The following is a 20,672-nucleotide window of genomic DNA, read 5'->3' on the forward strand; positions in this document are numbered from 1 at the left end:
ATAAAATCACAAATTTGTTTTGGTAGATTTTTATGTGATTAACTTCATATAAAATTTGTTCGATATCTAGGCACATTATACAATGATTAAATATATTCATTAAAATAAATATATAATATGATATTATATATTTTTCTTTATGTCTTTCTATTTTTGTATGTATGTACACGTCATTTTTATATGTCTACTAAACAAGGGAAAATTAGGGGGAAATATTTGTTCCCTCACCCTTCCAAAAAAAATTAATATGATAAATAAAATAACAAATTAACGAAATAGAAAAATAAGTAAAACGCTCAAGTAAAAAAACAGGAAAAAATATATAGTCTTATAACAAATAAATGAAAATGAAACAGCGCTAAAATCAAAAAAAACATATAAATAATAAATTATTTTTCATATATAATAAGACCAATATATTCACAAATTATTCCAAAAAAGGATAAACGTGTATTTTTTGTATCCTTATTACAATCATAATGTGGTTAATTATGTGCAGCGATCAATAGCCTTTCAAGAACTAAATTTGATAAAAAAAAAATTGTATATATCAATATATATATATATTTGGAATATAAAATTGCTAAGGAAAAAAAATAAATAATTAATATGAACAGAATTTTCATAATATTTCATTATTCTTTACAAAATATCGCTTGAGAGATGAACTGCAATTTGATAATTTTTGAATTATATAGTAATCTCGATCTTCTTTTTTTATTTTGTTCCATTCATAAGATGGAATGTTTATAACTTCCCATCCGTTTTTTTTAAGTAAGAAGTTCTTAAAATATGTCGTTCCACATTGCAGGTATTTCCTAAAATAAAAAATATGTGTAAAATTGTGAGAATAATTATATAATATGAAATGTATAGACAATAAAATAATGTTAATATAAAAGCTTGCTTTAATTATTGAACAAAGTATTAATAACTTTTAGTTTATTTTTCGTTATATGCATATGTATAATTAACTTATTATCATTTATTGAAGTATTCTCATGGAGATCACTCAAATCTAATAAATGATGCGAAGGACCATCAATTTCAATAGCTATTTTTTCTTTACATTCTTTAAGTATTATTATTATATCTATTATTAACAGATCTTTAGTTATATATTCGTTTGTATATTTAACATTAAACTTATCTAAAATTTTAGATATTTGCACATGGAATGTTGATAAATTATCTTTATTTAAACCGTTTTTTATATATATTTTTTTTAATATATGTGTAATTTTATCTATAAAGTTAAGGAAGTTCTTCGAAAGTTTCAAGTGTGCATAATAATATTTTAACCGTAACCATAAGGTAAAAACCATATGAAGGTACATAGGATTTTGTTCATATATTTTTATCTCATTCCAATTATATATATTAATAAAATTTATTGTATCATCATTTATCAAATTTACAATAGAAACTCCCCATAAATATCTTGCTAATAATAAAAATGAAAGCTCTCTATATTTGTGTAAAATTTTTATTTCATTAAAAATATAATCATAGATTTCTTTCAAAAACATTTCATCCTTTTTAGTATAGCGCAACTGTACATGGTTCGATGCACTGACGATACCTTTGCATTTGCTTATTTCCTTGTTATCATAATTTTTATCGGAATGTTTACAACTATTTTCCGCTTTTGAGGCAAATATTCCTACATTTCCTTTTATATTTGTGTATGCATCAAAATTGGCTATTTCTATATCGCCATTATGGAAATAAGTAAAGGCATAAGCCCAGGCCATAGTAGCATACAATTCAGTAATTACGTTTAACTTAATGTTTGATCTCTTTTCTTCGGATGTTGTAAAATAATTATTAATGGTTATATTTACGATAGTGGACCTTCCAATATTATAAAATATTTTTTTATTATATACTCTTGATTTTATAAAGTACAAAAAAAACGAAATAAAATTTTCAGGTATTGGATATTGATATAATTTATATTTTAAAAGAAAATTAATAATTTTGTGTGAAAATAAATATTCTGTTTTATGGTAATAAGATAAACACCACAATATTTTTCCTATAATTTTTATTTCTTTTTCATTATATACAAAATTTTGAATTTTTTTTAATGTTTCATTTATACATAAGTTATACAATTTTTTATTTTCGATTTTAAGTAGTGTTATCGATTCCATAAAATAGCATAAATTGTGTAAGCTAATGTTCTTGTTTTTTTGGATAATTTCATTTTCTATATGTTTTATTAACACTTTCAATGACTCAGGTATCTTGTATCTGCAACTGGATATATTTTTTTCTAAATAATCATTGTTTTCAATCTTTATGTTTATCTCTTTATTAATGATTTCTTTTTTTTCTCCAGCATATTCATCACCTTTTTTCCATATGTTTTTAATACAATATACACGTGAAAGGCAGGGTAGAATTATACATGCGTTTGTCAAATTTAGAGAATTTAATTTTTTCATTGTTGTGTCACATAATAAATCAAAGAAGGCCCTGTCAAAACAGTGCATTCTATAACAATTTCTCGCAAAAAATGCTAACTCGTTAGGAGTAAAATTTTCAATAAATTTGTAAGCAACTTCATCACAACTGCATTTTATATTTTGTTTACTTTCTATACCTTCCTCACTTTTTTTATTTTCTCCAATTTCTGGCAAATTAATAATTAAATTTATTCTATTTCGAATAGCAGACTTTATAAAGTCATGATTGCATTTGAGTTCAGCACACAAATATGTGAATTCCACCAAATTTTTTATATCTGAATATGCAATATTTTCTACAAACATTTTGCAAAAAAAAAATTCAAGATCCTTCCATGCATAATCAGATTTAAGCAAAGCACTTAAGATACATATAACATCTTTTATATAAAATTTTATATTAAAAAAGTTATTTTTTTGTAAATAATTTATTATATCAGTTGAATTTTTAAGGTGTAAAAATATAGATATTAGAAGGGACATATTTTTTGAAGATAATTCTGCTATCATACTCCCATCAGTTATTTTTCTTTTTATAGTATGGTTGAATATATTTTGAGTTTTATCTAGTTCATTTGAAATAATGGTGTTTATCTGTTCCAATTCAGGAGACATATTTATGTTCAGATTTATTTTTTTTGATAAAACTATTAAATATTTCATATATCTAAAATAAGTCCAACATACATCAATAAATAGATTTAAATTTCTTTCTTTGTTTTTGTTTATATTTTTTTCTAAATATGGAAAAAATGTAAAAGTAGTAAAATTTATAAAGAAAGAAAACAATTTTACTACTTCGCTTGCGTTGTATAATTGGTTTTTCATTTTGCAAAATATCGGGAAAAAAGATGAAAATTTGTAAAAAAAACTAATTACATCGTACTTCTTAATATATATAAAATTGTTGCTAAATAAAAAAATTAAATCATTACATATTATTTTCAGTTGATCACTGCATTCTTCTGAAGATATATTTTTTATTTTATTGATAAATCGATACATATTAGTTGTGGCTTTTTCGGGGTCTTTTACTGTACCTTCTATTTCTGATGAAAATGCAACACAATTTTTCAAATTAATACATTCATTTGGGTGATAAAATTGTTCTCCAATATCATTTTTCCCTATAGTACTAAAAAAACGGGCATATGTTGTGTGTATATTTTTTCTATTCGTTAAATATAAAGCAGGTGAATCGTTTTGTAAATTATGGTGTTTATTTTTTCTTGCAATAAAATTTGTAAAATTATTTATGGTGCATATATGTTTTTGGTTCATTTTTTTTTCAGGAAAATATGGGCCTAACATGGTATCTTTAAAACTGTTTTTACCTAAAAAAGATATATATGAACAATTATGATCATTTTGTTTTTTAGGCAAATTAATATGATGAAATTTTTCATTCCTATATAATAAAATATCCATAGATATATTTATCACATTTTTATATTCCAACAATACAATTACATTTTTTGACGATTTAAAATAATTGCTTATAATATAAAATATATTTTCTTGCATATTTGATATTTCAACATCATTATTATGTCTTGTATTCATATTTATTATGTCTTTTAAAATAACAAACTTATCCATATGTATGCTCAAATAGTCATATAAAAGAGATAATGCATTAGCTTCATTTTTATTAAAATATAAATTAATATAATCTTGGTCTTCTAACATAAGTGATAATAAGGATAAATAAAAATTTGTTAACATCTGAAAATAATTATTTATAAAATTGTAGCTTTTTAATAAACTGTTTAATTTAATGCAAGTATATAAAAATAATTTTGCTGAATATATATATTTAAGACTCAAAGACCACAATAATAAAATAACATCTCCTAAAGGATATTTATCCTTATAAATAGTGTCAAAAAAACTATTTCTCCTTATAGAACAATTTATATCTTCATCTAATGGAAATAGTTTGTCACATTTTTTCATAACTTTTTTTTTTAACAGTTCATATAAAATAACATTTTTCCACAATGAAATGGGTTCAATTTGATTCTTAACAAACGTATTCTCATTCTGCAAGTATATGTGTGGTAATTTGAATATGCAAAATATAAATCTTATTAAATTTTTCTTTCGTAAATTGCTCAAAAAGTTATTTGTTTCTAAAATACTATTTATTGTGCTCTTGTATAAATCTTGAAAAAAAATATTTTGATTTGAAAAGGATAAAAGCATACTAATTAATGATTCATAGTTTTTTTCATACACAATTTTTTTATGGATATTTCTATTCATAATTAATTTTTTTATTTTTTGATAAAAATCAAAGACTTTAAAGTTTACATAGGAATATGAATATAATAAAATAATTGATTCGTTATCTTTTAATTGTGGGATAATATTTAAACTTTGCTTATAATAATTTTCATGAATTTCTTTTGAATTTTTATTTAATTTACTTAAAGACCAAAGAAGAAGAACATGTCTTGATGGATTCAAATGTGGTAAATACGTATTTGCATATTTTAATAGCAAATTTAGATACACATTAGAAAGGGTTATGTGATTTCCCTCACGAATATTATTTTTTGGTTGTATATGGTTATCATATTGTTTCCAGTCCAAGTTTGAAAAAATTTTACTTTTTATTTTAGTTATGTTTTGTTTACATATCCTTTCACATTTGAACTTGCATATATGCGAGCCTTTATTAGGATCTTCAACATTTACAATGTGATTAACGATGGTACTATTATTGCTATTTGCGCTTTTCTCATGATTAGTAAATATCTTGGAATTTTTTCCCTTATAATTTGGACATTCTTGAAAAGTAAAATCTTCTACCCCTTTAAAAAAATAATCCTGAGCATTCTCTTTTAATAATATAAAATATTTGCTAAGCGACCAAACAAAAGATGAGAACAATCGTTTATTATAATTATTCACCTTCTTTAAATTTTCTTTGTTATTGCTTAAATAGGCAAATATAATTTTTATCCTTTTCTCTATTTCTATATTTATATATTTTTTGTTTTTAGCATAACTAGCATCATTATTGTTTTGATGTATTATTTGCATTAACCTATGGAGAAATGTAACATGATTAATTATATTCGTATTTTTTTCATTATCTTTTACTATTTTTATTATTTCTAAAACATTGCCACTTTTTAAAATATCCTTATTTATTTTTGCAACGATTTTCAATGTATCCTTTCGATTTTTTCTTATTGTTGTAAAGAACTTAACATTTTCATAAGAATGATTTCGTAATTTCCGTAATTTGGTAAGTGATCCACAAATTCTCATCATCAAATCCTGTTTTTCGTTATCACAGTAATTATTTAAGGCGCTTCAATATGTAGGCAATCTCTCTATATATGTTTGACATATTTTTGTATGTATTATTTATGTGCTCATTTTTTCCTCCAAGCATTTACCCCATTTTTACTTCAGTTTTATGAGCGCAAAGCGATAAAATAAAAAATACTCTATATAGTGAAATATGCCTTTGCGTGATCATATAACTTAAAATTTTTTAAATGTACAGTATTAATTGAAATATTTAAAGGAAATAACTTTTACTTACACTTACTAAAATAAATAAATTAATAAAATGTAATAGAGAGAAAATATGCATATAAGCAAGTAAATGCACGCTCAACGCCGAACAAAAAACGTTACATATATAGAAAAGGGGAAATAAAAAAATATCCCTTAATTGTTTCAAAATTTATTTATCTTTTATTTCCTATATATTTTAGGAAATCTACGAACATAATTTGATCTTAAATTTGAAGAACAATAAATTATTGATGTAAATAATAATTTTTTTTTTACCATTAAGATATTATTATTTCTTAAAATTTTACCATATGATATATTATAGAACGAACATAAGGAATATATAATATAGAAATGGTTAAAAATATTTTGTGACATTTTAATAAATAATATACCTATAACTTATAAGATATGTCTACATGCTCACATGTTTTTATCTCAAAAATATGGAAATATTGAAAAATATTCAATGGTGTGTGTTTTCAAAATAAACAGTTAAAAAGGAAAAACGTTTCACATCCTAGTAAATATTTATTAAATTTTATTTGCTCTTATATATTACTTTCGCTATAAAAAATATGTATTACTAACACATAAAGTTTTATTGACAAAATACATTTATCAGACTTTTATCTTTATGGAAATCTTAAATTATTTTGAAAATATTATATACATATTTTCCTTAATAAAATACGTATATATTTGTGACAATTTTTTTGGAAATTACAAGTTATAATATCAAGCTACATTGTTTTCCCAATTGCCCTAGTATTATATAATAATAGGTTATAAAAATTGAAAAAAACAGCTATATATTTTTTGTATTTAAACACAAATGAAATATGTATTACTTTCATAGTATGTCAAGATAATTCCCAATAAATTTATATGGCTTTAACAACATTATATAATAAGTGTTCTTATATCTTTTATTTTATTACTATAATATATTTTTTTATTTATTAAATATTTATTATATATATTTTACCAATTATAGAGATGAAAAAAAAATATTGGGTTATATGGGGCTATAGCTTTTTTTATAACCAAAATATTTTCATGTTGTATTGAATTCAAGTAAATAAATTTTTTTTTCGTATAACTATATGCATAGCATATATTACATAAATATAGCTATGGAAAATTCCTTATATTTTTTTTTAACGTTTAAAATATATAATATATTTTACATATAAATTGCTACAATTAAAGTGCATACATTTTCCCCACTATTAAAAACACATATATAAAAGATCTCGACCAAAGTGAAAATGTACCTAAAAGAATACAATATATATAATCGTGTTTGTTATTTTTTACAAAAATGTTATAAGCCTCATTTATATAAATTAAAATTTAAAATATATAATACAGTGAATATTAATTATGCGCATATATTATATCGAATTAAATCCACGATCAATATATATAACGTACATGTTTCTATATAATGTAAAACACATATTTATCATTATAATTATGTTTATTGCATAGTATTCATACAAAAAAATTAAAGTTTATATTAACATAATATATATTTATAACATTTCTACTTTAATTTTATTAAAAAAAAATATTTTACATAAATTTTCATAAATAAAAAATAATTAAATATAACTACATTCCTTTTGTAACACCATCGCAAAGGATAATTATCAACTTTAGTATTATTGCTATTTTTTTGAACTTTTTTGAATTATTTATAAAAACCCTTTAGAAAAAATGCCGTAAGTTTTATAAAATATACATAAAAAAGAAATTATATACATGGAAAATAAATGTTCATAGTATTATATGTGTTCCTTTATGTATAGATATATGTACGTTGTTTTTTCTTTTTTTTAAATAATGTTATTTGATTAATCTTTCTATTATGTAATTATACATTTAATATGTAAATATTATGCCCCTTCTTTTCTACATTTATTATGCAGTGAATATATCATATTTTATTTTTTATATATTCTTGGAAATATTTACGAAATGAAAATGCTTTAATATGTAGTATTTTATGTGTAATATTCTTATGTAAAAATCGTATGCATATGTTGTTTAATTTTTCATATATAAAAAACAAATTTGTACACCATGGTAATGTGTAGATTTTATATGTGTATACTTTTGTGCCTTTGAACATAACTGGCAACTTATTAGTTGATATACATTTTCGAAAAATTGTATTTTTGTACTTTCATGTTTTTTTATAAAAAAATAATGCATAATTGTATATACTTTGTATTTAATTGTAATACGCCTTGCTCAAATGCATACATATATATATATATATGCTCATATTATTTACGTATTTTATTTATTTTTTTCTTAGACTTTTCCCAATAGTTTTGTGGGCACAAAAAAAAGAGTGCTTATATCTTACCATAGAATTACAAGATGCAGAAGATGTGAAAATAGACTTAAAAGAAGATAGTTTATATTTTTATGGAATTAAAGAAAAAAATGAATATGAATTTACTCTAAATTTTTTAAAGCCAATAAATGTTGAGGAATCAAAATATACTACAAAGAGAAACATTAAATTTAAAATAATAAAAAAAGAAAAAGAAAGATGGAAAAGCATAAATAACGATGGAAAAAAGCATTGGATAAAATGTGACTGGAACTCTTGGGTTGATACTGATGAAGAAGATAAAACAACTGAATATGATGACATGGCTATGAATAGTTTTGGCGGTATGGGAGGTTTACCAGACATGAGCCAATTTGGCGGCATGGGAGGTATGGGAGGTATGGGAGGAATGGGCGGCATGGGTGGCCTAGGAGGTATGGGAGGTATGGGAGGTATGGGCGGTATGGGAGATATCGATTTTAGTAAATTAGGTAACATGGGAGGAGATATGTCTAATCTTGCAGGATTAGGAGGAATGGACCAATTTAAAAATATGCCAAATATGAATGATGACGATTCAAGTTCTTATGGTGATGACTCAAGTGATGATGATGATGAAGATGATGATACAAATAAAAGTGATGCAGATCATTCTCATGCATGTAATGATGCTAAATGCAATATAGATAAAGATGGTGCTATACATAATGATGATGCAAAAGTACAAGAACCAGTTGCTTAATTAAAAAAAATGTACTTACCTATGCATATATAAATGCATGATTATGACATATAATGAGCATATACTCTTATATGTATATAGTTACATATTCATCATTATGTAGATAAAAATATACATAATAGCCATTTACATATATCTAATGTACAAATATATATGAAGTTATCCTTTGTGTAATTTATTTATATGTGCAAAATTACTTATATGTATCCTATGCTTATTATAGTCATATTTATTTTATTTTTATTATTTTTTTTCATTCTATTGAATGTTATATACATTTACGAGCTAGCTAAAGAGAACCTCAGAATTATTATTAAAGTATTAAAAATATGTGAACACAATGCTATATATTATGAATATGTATTTCATAAAATTGAATAACAAATAAATAAAGTATATAATATATATATTATACGCATAGGGAATTCTACTTCCCTCAAAGTGAAACAAGATAGAATAAAACTAGTGTATTGAACGCCGCATAGTTTTGGCATTTCTTCTCCACTGTTTGATAGCCATAAGGCTAAAAAATAAATAAAATTTTTTGAATATATTCCATTCCTACTATTTTGAGAGTTCGAAAATCAAAACGATAAGAATGATAGATATTCCACGTTTTCGCAATAAGAATACTGTTTTATGTATCCAATTTATTGAGCTAATGAAATGACATTTGCACAATTAAAAAAATATAAAAGAAAATTATTTTATTCTCTCATATTATCAAACAAGCTATCATCATAGTAGGAAGATTTTCTGCAAAATTTAGCAGTTGTGGCATAGTTTTTTCCATAATTGTAATATTTTCTTACGAGGTCATAAGCTTCTTGGGGTCCTGATGACCCAAATGGGTAAGATAGCGGCTTGATATGCTTTTCTTGTAACTCATTTAATAAAGGGGTGAATATTCTCCAAGATTCATATAATTCTTCATCTGAGATAAATTTCCTTTTATATCCTTTATAGCATTCTGATAATAAAGTTTCATAAGCTTCTGGAACATATGCTTTATTATTATTTTCATTAAGGCTTAAATTCAATTGCACTTCTTCCATTTCTTCAGAACCCATTTTTTTTATCATAAGTTTTAGATATATTCCTTCTACAGGTTGTAAAATAATTACAAATTCATTATTATACATACTTTCGTCAGATGAGCCCATAATATTATGGAATTGAATTTTAATTTCACATATATCATTATTTAGTCCCTTTCCTGCTTTAAGTATTATTGGAACACCATGCCAATTTATTGAATTAATATATAAAACACATGCACAAAATGTAGGGGTTATTGAATTTGGATCTACATGTGGATCATCATGATAACTATGATTTATTTTAGATTTATCTATACTAGCATTTTCAGAAATATTTGAATTAATATTATTATTTGTATCATCATTATTTGATTTAACATATTGTCCTATAACGGTATCTTCTAATTTGATTGAAGCTATAGATTTTAATATTTTTATTTTTTCATTTTGTATCGATTTATCATTTAAATCTGTTGGATGTTCCATAGTTATTAATGCCAGTAATTGTAGCATGTGATTTTGCATAACATCTCTTATAATTCCATATGGATCGAAATACTGTCCTCTTCCATATACTCCCTTTGTTTCTTTTAATGTTATTTTTATACATTTTATAAAATGTCTGTTCATTAAAGATAACAAAAATGTATTTGTAAATTTTAGTTTTAATAATCCTGAAACCATATCTTTTCCTAAATAATGATCAATTCTATATATGTTTTTTTCAGGAAAAGTTTCTAATATTTGTTTCGATAATATTTTAAATGATTCCAAATCCTTTCCAAATGGCTTTTCAAGTAATATTTTGTTGATTCTGTTTTTATTTAAGCAATACTTTTTATAATTTTGTAATGTACTCACAAAGACATGGGGTGGTAAGGCTAAGTATAGCATTCTAGTGATAGTATAAGGACAACCCAAATGACCAGATTTATTAGTATGGTATGAAATGTATGGACAACCAGAACTATCAGATGTATTGGCTTGGCTTGAAAGGTATGGACAACCATTATTACTAGGCTTAACATCATGTTGTGAACTGTAAGGGCATACAGCGGTACCAGATGTACTGGAATAACTTGAACTGCAGGGGTATCTTTTGGGAGAATCAGTGAGCATTGGAGATTCACATCCGTTATCTATATTGTTGATAATATTTATGCTAGTATGATTATTAGGGAATTGTGATGTGACATTCACTTGTTTGTGTTTTTCATTACCTTTCTGACCACAACAGCCTAATGCTATCCTCTCTTCCTGGGTTATATATACATCAAAATTTTCAAAACTTTCCGGAGATAAATAGTTTCCAATAAAATATCTACATTTGCTTTTAAAAGAATTTAAGCGTTCGGCTTTTTCAAAAACTGATAAATTTTTATAACTGTTTAAAGATATTTTTAAATATATAGCTATTTTGTTAAAAAAGGATTCAAAATCTTGTCCTGTTCTTGCAAAACCGATTATTATTATATTTTTTGGTAATAAATTATTACAAAATAATTTAAACAAGGCTGGATATATTTTTTTTTTTGCTAAATCACCAGAGCAACCAAATATAACTATTGTTAGCAACTCATTTTTATTCTCTACATTATTATTGCTGATCGGAGAAAGTGCCTCATCTTTTTGAACATATAAATCTTCTAACATTTTTGAATAATTTTTATGGCCACATGCTATGACCGTTGTATTGCTAGAGTCGATCATTTTAAATGCTGGATATAAATTATAGTTAGGATTAACATAAAAATTTAAGAGCATATTTTTCCATAAATTTAATTTATCTGCTGTATTTAATAAAAATATTTTACTTGTTGAATTTGACAATAGGTTAAGTGATACTGTAATTCTTTTTCTCACATCAAAATTATTTGTTGTTGTAAAATACACTTGCTCATTTAGTAAACTTAAATTAACATTATTGTCGGCATTTAATGACCTTATTGTTTCATTGTCTTCATATATATAATTATTTTGATAATTATTCATGTATATATTATAATACACATTTGGAAATAAACTAGCTATATGGAAATCACTCCCCATACCTAATATTACAATATCTATTTTTTTATATTTTTCTATCATGCTTTTAATTTGTTCATTATAATCTCTTATGCAACTAACAAGATCTTTTTTTGTATCGGGCTTATATAATTGGGTTTCTTTATTAATATTTAATTCATCAAATAAAAATTTTATATTATTATAATTACTGAATTTATGATCATCATTTTTATACCTTTCATCAATTATAAAAAAAATTAACTTATTTTTATCAATTTTTATATCTTTTATTGCACACATGTTTTTATAAACATCTATAGGTGTTTTTCCACCTGATAAACCTATAACTACATACCCATTTTCATTACTTAATTGTTTCTCATATATTTCTTTACAAATATAATATGCCGATTTTTTATTAAAGTCTGTTAAATCTTCGGTTTCCATATATTTCACATTGTTCACACACCTTATTTCATCTAAGCATTTTAAAGATGTCTCGTACTCCATATTTATATATTCTTTATTTTATATGTTGATACAGAGGTGGGATTAATGAATATATAGAATATATATATACGTTATTAAATAGATGAAATGGATAAATAATGCATGTGTGCATTCGTATTAGCTATTCCCCAATTTATTGAAAATAAATAGCATGATTTAATAAGCAGTTGAATTTTTGCTATTAAATAGATAAAATTATACTTTTTTTATTTCTTTCTTTTCTTTATATTATTCAGATTTATAACTATTTAGCATTTTTATTTATTGAATTATAAAATGTGTACAATTCAATATCACATAAATTTAAATAAATAAAAAAATACAAATTTATATGTAAGTATGGTGCTTGCACATAATTAATGTTTAAATGTATATTCATTTTTTGCTTTTTCTTTTTTTATCTACACATTTTGCTTGTTTGTTTTATACGAAAATTTCGGATAACACATCAATGCGCCATTAATAAAATAAAGGCATTAAATATAAAGTTTGTTAAATAGCTTCTTAATAAATATAAAGAAATAAATTATTTACGTTTAGCATTGATATTATATAGATTTTTTAAAGAGGACAAAAAAATCTATGACACTGATATTAAAATCATTATTCAAATTTGATATAATTAAATCCTACAAATGAAAATATGCACTTAGTTACGGCATGCTATATTTTTGTATATATTATCATATGGCAAATTAAAGAGGAAAAAAATGTTATATATTTAATGCAGGAAGGATACGGAAACAGCTATGTAACTGGCTATATATCTTGTGATGAGGAATAATGATATAGCGATCAATAAATTCACAATAAATTAAACAACAAATTTGCTTTGTATTTATATTTGAGTATATTTGTTGAATACTTGAATGTATTTTAAAATAAAATTAAATAAAAATAATAAAAAAATAAAAAAGGGGAATATAATAACAAATAATATATCATATATATAATGAGTAATAGCATGCATACAAATTTTTTTTTTCGCGTCCGCCTAGCATGTTTACTTACAATTTAGATTTATTTTTTTTTTTAAATCTCCCATGTAAATAATTTTATCAGCTAATTGAAATTAGCTTCAATTAAAAAATTGCGGAACAATTAAAAAATAAAAAATAAGAAAAAATAATTAAGACTTGCCCCAAGTTTTTTTTATTTTTATTTTTATGTATTATTTTTATGCTTTATTTTTATCTATATACATATAATAGCCATATTCTTCTTAATTAAACATAAATTTTAGGTTTTATGGTGAACATATTATAGGGTTAAGTTATAATATTTTTTTTTTTTCGTAATAATATTAATGATTCCTACTTAGAGACTTATATTTGTCATTATTTTTATTATTTTTGTATTTTTTCTTTTCTATTTTTTCCTATTTCATTTTCTTAAAATATTGTAAGCTCAAAAAAATGCAAAAATATTTTAAAAAGGTAAAAAACTCAATTTTATAATCATACTTATAACAACGCATAATATAAAAATGCTATAATTAGTGAGTATTTATTTCGTATTAATAATGATAAGTGTCCTTATTATATTGTTGTAACATATAATGAAAAAAAACAACACAAAAGAAAGTTTTTCGAGTCTTACGTGTTTTATATCGTGTATTCGTGAAAAAACAAGGGGAATGGACAATCCACCAGTATCAATTGGAAACACTACAAAAAAATATGATGAAATGAGAAATTTGGATTATTCAGATTTGCATATACAAACGAAAATAATTGAAAATATTGACGGAGAAAATAGTGATAAAAATTCTGATGATTCATTTCCAGATTATGAAGGCGAAAATAGGGAAACAGAAGAGTACAACAATGAAAGTGTATCAGAGAAATATGAAAAAAAATTCGAAGGCGATTTAATGAGTAGCGATGAATACGCAGAATCATCAGCACCAAGCAATTATGGAAAATATAAAGACATAAATCCAGATGATTTAATATCTTTTTATGAAAAAGAGAGCAATGAAGATGTAAAAGGCGGTGAATGTATTAAATCAAATAAAATTGATCACTATTTAGACAAAAATTATAAAGGAGAAATAATAATTGATGGAAAAAATGAAGTCAATGAATTTTTACTTGTATCTAGAATGGCATACTATGATATAGTAAATCAAAGTAAAGATAAAATTTATGAAAATAAAGAAAATAATCCTTTATACTTTTTAAAAGATCAGACAAGCAAAGAATGTACAAACGAAGACGATTTTGATGGCGAACATGATAGTGAGTCACTATTGAGGAGCCCGAAAAAAAAACTTAATAATAACAAAGTTATTGAAACTATTCGCAATAATGTGAATGGTTCGAAGTATGAAGGGGAAAACGCGCTTAATACAAACCAAGAAAACATTGATAATATTCAAAAGCAATGCGCAGAGAATTCATCTGAAGAATCGGAGTGTGAAACGAAAAGTATTTGCTCATTTCAAAATGGAAAGGATGAAATTACAAATGATGATTCCAGTGACAATAGTCAAAATGAAGTACTTGATGATGAAGCTCCGAAAAAATGTGATAATGGAGAAAAAAAAATGGATAAAATTCGCTCTCATTTATTACCACATACAGGCAAATACGAAAAAGAGGACAGAATACGATTAATGGGGATTCCTGAATATGTGCAAAAGGGTTTAAAAATCGAAAAAATTGGAAAATTAATTAAAAAAGATAATGATATATTAACAATTCATTCTTTGAATTTCAAATATTATTTAAGTGCTGCATCTGTTTTATGTTTAGAAAATCGTAAAATAATTGGGTGCATTGTTGACGTATGTTCAAATGAAACAGAAGTATTTTATTCTGTAAAATTAGTTTTCCCAAGTTTAGAAGATGAAATAAAAGAAAACATAGATATATATGCCGATTTAAAACATTCTTTATATATTAATGTCGGCACAGGTTTATGTTCAGAATTATTTAAAGTACTAAAAAATAAATCCGTACCATATATTTTTATTAATTATAATGATCTTTACAATATTTCAGAGACACAATTATTGGAAAATCATGCAGATACTAATCCATATAATAGCAATAATAATCCAAATGATAATAAGGGGCATAATGGAAAATGCGATGAGCGAAATAATAACAAAGATAAGAATAAAAAAAAAAATTTCAAAGGGCAAAATAAAAATTTGCAAATATATAATAATAGTAAAAACAATCGAAAGAACAATTCAAATAATACATTCAATACGAATAATGATAATAATAATAATATTATAACATATGAAACAAATGGGAAAATAAACCATCCAAGAAAATACAAAAAAGGGAAAATTTCCGGCAATGCGCCACCCTATTCTCAAAATGTGAACTTAAAATTTAAAAATTTATCTTATGTAAATAATAGCAATATTAGTGAAGTGGGAAATATGATAAACAAGAGGAGTTATAATAATCTCAATAGTAATAGTAATGTAAAAAAAAATAACACCTACAATATTGGATATGATAATAATCCTAACAATACAAATTACATGTATCCCAATAATTCATTAAATAACTATATGAATAATATTGCGAATGGTAATGTTAATAATTCAGAAAATGTGGGCAATCTAAATAATAGTAATAAAAATGAATATAATGTTTTTCATAATCCTAATGTTGCACATAATTATAAAAAACACAAAATGCGTAATTACAATGTTAATTATGCTAATATATATAATAATCACCAAAAAAATGCAAATATGGAATACTCCAACAAAAGCTCAAATCATATTCACCCTCAAAATTATTATGATATTCATAGAACAAATTTTATCAATTTTAATAATCCCCCGAACTTAGATGACAAAATGCAAAACACCATTTATCTTCAACCTATGGAACCAGGCTCAAGTTCCTACATCAATAGGCCAACAAAGAACTGGAATAATGATGTTATTTCTCATACGAAATATAATGATAATTATACCAATTATAATATTAATGGGCAAGGTAAATACCGTTATATATCACAAAACTTATATAATAATAATATTCCTCAAGAACCAATCAATAAAACAATGTTCAATAATAACAATGATATTCCATCAAATTTTAATTCTATCAATATTAACAATTTGTATAATTACAATGATTTTAATTCAAAGAATTAATTTTTATAAAATATATAAACTTTATATGGGATAATTATTTACAATTTTTCATATGTTATAGGTATTGGTAATAGTTGCCTATATATATATATATATATCAACTTATCCATAATTAATACGTAATGTTACTTTTTAAAATTTTTATTATGTCACTTTTTTATTATTTTTAACTTACATTATTTATTATGGCATAAAATGTCTAGTGTTATCCTATTTTATTACCTGTTTTTTGGTACCGCACATATATATGTGTATTTGTATATGCATATTTATTATACTTTTTTTTAAACTATTTGTTTTATTATTTGAAAATGGCAAAGCTTTAAGGATGCTTACCACACTATTATAAAAATGTCTCATTAATAATGTACGCATATAAGTATTGTATTTATTATTATAATTTGAACAATACAATACTTATATGGGTGCTACTTTTTATAATATAAAGTTTTTTTAAATAAAATTAGCATTTTAAGGATGAAAGATATTTTTTAAAAATATTTTTACTTACTGCAAACTTTAATACCATTAAGCAAATCATTTTGGCATAAAAAATTGATTTTTTCATATCTAGTACCTTGTATTAGTGCATATATATAATATCTTTCTCTTTGTTTTTCCACTTTAATTCTTACAAACAACTTCGTAATTTGCTTCAATATATTATTAATAAAATAATTATTTTTCACAAATTATAGAAAATATATGTTATTTTTCTTTGCAATTTTTACAATATAACTTTTTTGGAGTTATGGCAAACACTTTTAGTCCATAAAATGAATTATCAAAGATAATAATTACGCAACAAAAATATAAGGGAAAAAAAATAATAATATAATAAAATATGGATAGCTTATATGGCGATTTGCCTCCTCCAGTTTCTACCCAAAATAACAATGTAAAAAACAATGATAATAAAAATTCACCCAGCGAAGTAAAAAATAATAATTATATTGAACTAAATAAGTATTTAATAACCCCATCTATAATTCAAAAAAAAATAGCAAACATAAAAAATGTGAGTAAAGAACTTGAAATTGGAAAAACGGACGAAAATTCCACAAAGAATAGTAATATTGATAATAATGGCGAAAATAGTGATGTAAAAAAAAATGAGGATTCGAAAAAAATAGAAATTATAAATATAAATCAGTCTATTCAAGATGACCTAAAAAAGATTAGCGGCATGTTGAAAAAAATGAATCATGGAACTCAAGATGAACACGCTTTGGTTGGTAAAAGGAGTTACCAAGAAAAACATTCCAATCGCGATTTGTATGGGGATATAAAGAGTAACAAATTGTATGAAAATTTCAAAAATAATAATTTAAATAGGGATTTTAAGAATTCAGGTGAACATTTTACAGATGGGTTATACGATAAATACTTCATTGTAAATGCTAATGAAGATTATGACCCTAGCAAGCCAAATGATTTAAATAAGATTATAAAAGAAAGAAAAAGGAAAAAAATTATTTTGTTGGCTGCACACAAAAAAAAAATGGAAGAAGAAAAAGAAAATGAGAGGCATCAAATGCAAAACAATGGGTTCCCATTTATACAAGACGAACAAAAACCAATAAATAATATAAATGACAAAAATGATAGAAAAATAAAAATTAAACCATTAATAGGAGAAAATTCTATATCACAAAAATTGGCAGGGAGCAATGGAGTGAATGATAATAAAATGGATGATCAAAAAAATATTTATAATAATTTATATGAAAATAATATGCCGAACACAATAGAAAGTAAACACATTACTGGACAAAATTCAAACGAAAATGCTAATGAGCAAGTACCTGTGAAAAAAGATTTCGCTACAAGAATGATGGAAAAAATGGGTTGGAAAAAAGGAGAAGGTTTAGGAAAAGATAAACAAGGCATTAAAGCTCCATTAATTTTGCAAAAGGTCGATAAAAGAAGCGGTGTCATAGTGCAAGCCCCTATTATTTTGAAAAAAACTGAACTAGCTAATGAAAACAATAATTATCCATATGATGATAAAACTGACGCAGCTAATTCTATTAATAACGTATTTACTCGAATTATCCAACTAACTAATCTTGTCACTATTGATGAGGTTGATGATACATTAAAAGAAGAAATCGAAGAAGAGGCATCAAAATTTGGAAATTTATTAAATATAAGCATTATTACAGATTCAAATTTATATGATGCTCTTGCTGTTAAAATATTTTGTGAATACGAATCGAAGGACCAAGCAAACAATGCATTCAATACATTTAAGGAAAGAACATTTGCCGGTAGAAAAGTCATAGTTTCTTTTGTAAATGAACAAGAATATTTATCACAAGGGCAAAATAAATAAGCAAAACGACATAAAAAAATCAAAAATGCTGGAATGAAAAAAGTGGAAAAAATATCTACATTTTCCTTATCATATATCCATGTTTTGCTTTATGTATTATTCATTTGTATGTGGTAAAACAACCTAAGAGTATTTTCAATACTCATATATATGTTTATGTATGCATTTTATACACTACTTATTATACTGCATATTTGCAATTTTCATGGTACATAAGGTTATATAGTCTTTTTTTACTTTATTTTTGCATAATTTAAAAAATTGCTTGAATAATATTACATATTTAATTTAAAATTATTTTTTAGTACTTTTTTTTAACACCAAATATAAAAATGTTAAAAAAAATTATCAAGATTTTTATTGTGTATTTTTATAAAAATTATAATTTAACTTCATTTTGTAAATGTTTCTTTTAATATATTATATTTTTATAATTCATCAAAAAAATAAATATTAGTATAGCATAATAGTCTGAAAAGATACAAAAAATGGAAAATTAAAAAAAAATATATTTAATTTATATGGTGAATGAATAGATATATATTTTTTCCATGACTAATAGAATTGCAAAAAGAGAAATTGTATATAGCGATTTAAATAACCATTTTGTTGTAATAAATGACATAAAATATGGATCCGATTTTGTACTATATAAAGGTGGGGTTATGTTAAAAATATATCTCAATGTGATACATTGCTGTTACATCTCAAATGAGTATACGCTTCTAAATGCATATACAATATTTGTAGTAACTGCCTTATTTTTTCAGAGAGTGTGAGCCACGAACATGCCTTTGCTCTCGTTTTTGTAAAAGACGAATCTTCAATTTTAACTGATAAGGAAAAAATTATCATTTCGAGAATATGTGAAAGCGTTAAGAAGAGGGTAAATATGAATATGGGCATTCGATTACTAAAATTGCACCTTGTAGTATTTACTACTCTATACTATTATATTTATATTTGATTTTTACGATTTTATCTCACTTTTTCATTGTTTAGGGAATAATTGCATATGTAGATGATCACACAGAGACAGTTAAATATGAGGAATTAATCAGGAAAAAAAATAATACCAAACGAATAACGAATATATATGCCTTATAGAAAAAAATATATAAGAATATTTTCTATTTTTTTAAATCCATATTTTATATATATTTCTTTTTTTTAAGCTGCGCTTTCTAGCACTAGCATATATTTCAATGCGATAATATGAATATATTTTTTTGTTCTTAATTGTGTAAACAAAATTTTATGCGAATTTGCATTTTATTAAAAGCATTTATAAAAAAACATTAAAAAAATAATTAAAAGGAAAGTGATATAAAATAGGGTTATATTATTAAAAAAACAAAAAACGAATGTTTTAATAATATTCAAAAAAATAAATAAAATAAAACGTTGTAATATGAAAGCCTATGATGAAATGCCCTTTTTTGTGGCATGTCAAGTAAAATATGTGCAGTCAATTAAAGCATTTGGCATTAGGAATGAGAAGACATTTTGCGATAAACAAAGGGGTATTTAAGTAGATTCCAAATTGTATAAATA

The 20,672-nt window shown here is 23.8% G+C and overlaps 6 protein-coding genes across 6 annotated transcripts; 4 read left to right on the plus strand and 2 right to left on the minus strand.

Annotated features, from left to right (window-relative positions):
- Positions 1-622: 622 nt before the first annotated feature.
- PBANKA_1317300 (RAP protein, putative) lies at positions 623-5,753 on the minus strand (the record flags this gene model as incomplete). The annotated part of the gene is made up of 2 exons (XM_034566760.1): positions 623-818; positions 976-5,753. 2 exons carry the CDS (start codon positions 5,751-5,753, stop codon positions 623-625), a joined length of 4,974 nt encoding a protein of 1,657 aa, XP_034423325.1.
- A 1,974-nt stretch (positions 5,754-7,727) lies between these two features.
- On the plus strand, positions 7,728-9,094 carry PBANKA_1317400 (HSP90 co-chaperone p23, putative; the record flags this gene model as incomplete). Its single annotated transcript, XM_034566761.1, has 2 exons — positions 7,728-7,732; positions 8,332-9,094. The coding sequence occupies 2 exons, from the start codon at positions 7,728-7,730 to the stop codon at positions 9,092-9,094; spliced, it is 768 nt and encodes a 255-aa protein (XP_034423326.1).
- A 707-nt stretch (positions 9,095-9,801) lies between these two features.
- PBANKA_1317500 (glucose-6-phosphate dehydrogenase-6-phosphogluconolactonase, putative) lies at positions 9,802-12,654 on the minus strand (the record flags this gene model as incomplete). The annotated part of the gene is made up of 1 exon (XM_034566762.1): positions 9,802-12,654. The coding sequence occupies one exon, from the start codon at positions 12,652-12,654 to the stop codon at positions 9,802-9,804; it is 2,853 nt and encodes a 950-aa protein (XP_034423327.1).
- Positions 12,655-14,290: 1,636 nt separating this feature from the next.
- PBANKA_1317600 (conserved Plasmodium protein, unknown function) lies at positions 14,291-16,783 on the plus strand (the record flags this gene model as incomplete). Its single annotated transcript, XM_034566764.1, has 1 exon — positions 14,291-16,783. One exon carries the CDS (start codon positions 14,291-14,293, stop codon positions 16,781-16,783), a length of 2,493 nt encoding a protein of 830 aa, XP_034423328.1.
- Positions 16,784-17,627: 844 nt separating this feature from the next.
- On the plus strand, positions 17,628-19,118 carry PBANKA_1317700 (RNA-binding protein, putative; the record flags this gene model as incomplete). The annotated part of the gene is made up of 1 exon (XM_034566765.1): positions 17,628-19,118. One exon carries the CDS (start codon positions 17,628-17,630, stop codon positions 19,116-19,118), a length of 1,491 nt encoding a protein of 496 aa, XP_034423329.1.
- A 551-nt stretch (positions 19,119-19,669) lies between these two features.
- Positions 19,670-20,225, plus strand: PBANKA_1317800 (tRNA intron endonuclease, putative; the record flags this gene model as incomplete). Its single annotated transcript, XM_034566766.1, has 3 exons — positions 19,670-19,775; positions 19,889-20,004; positions 20,121-20,225. The coding sequence occupies 3 exons, from the start codon at positions 19,670-19,672 to the stop codon at positions 20,223-20,225; spliced, it is 327 nt and encodes a 108-aa protein (XP_034423330.1).
- Positions 20,226-20,672: the final 447 nt, after the last annotated feature.

The sequence above is a fragment of the Plasmodium berghei genome (genome assembly GCF_900002375.2).
Source record: "Plasmodium berghei ANKA genome assembly, chromosome: 13".
NCBI classification, from domain to species: Eukaryota; Apicomplexa; class Aconoidasida; order Haemosporida; family Plasmodiidae; genus Plasmodium; species Plasmodium berghei.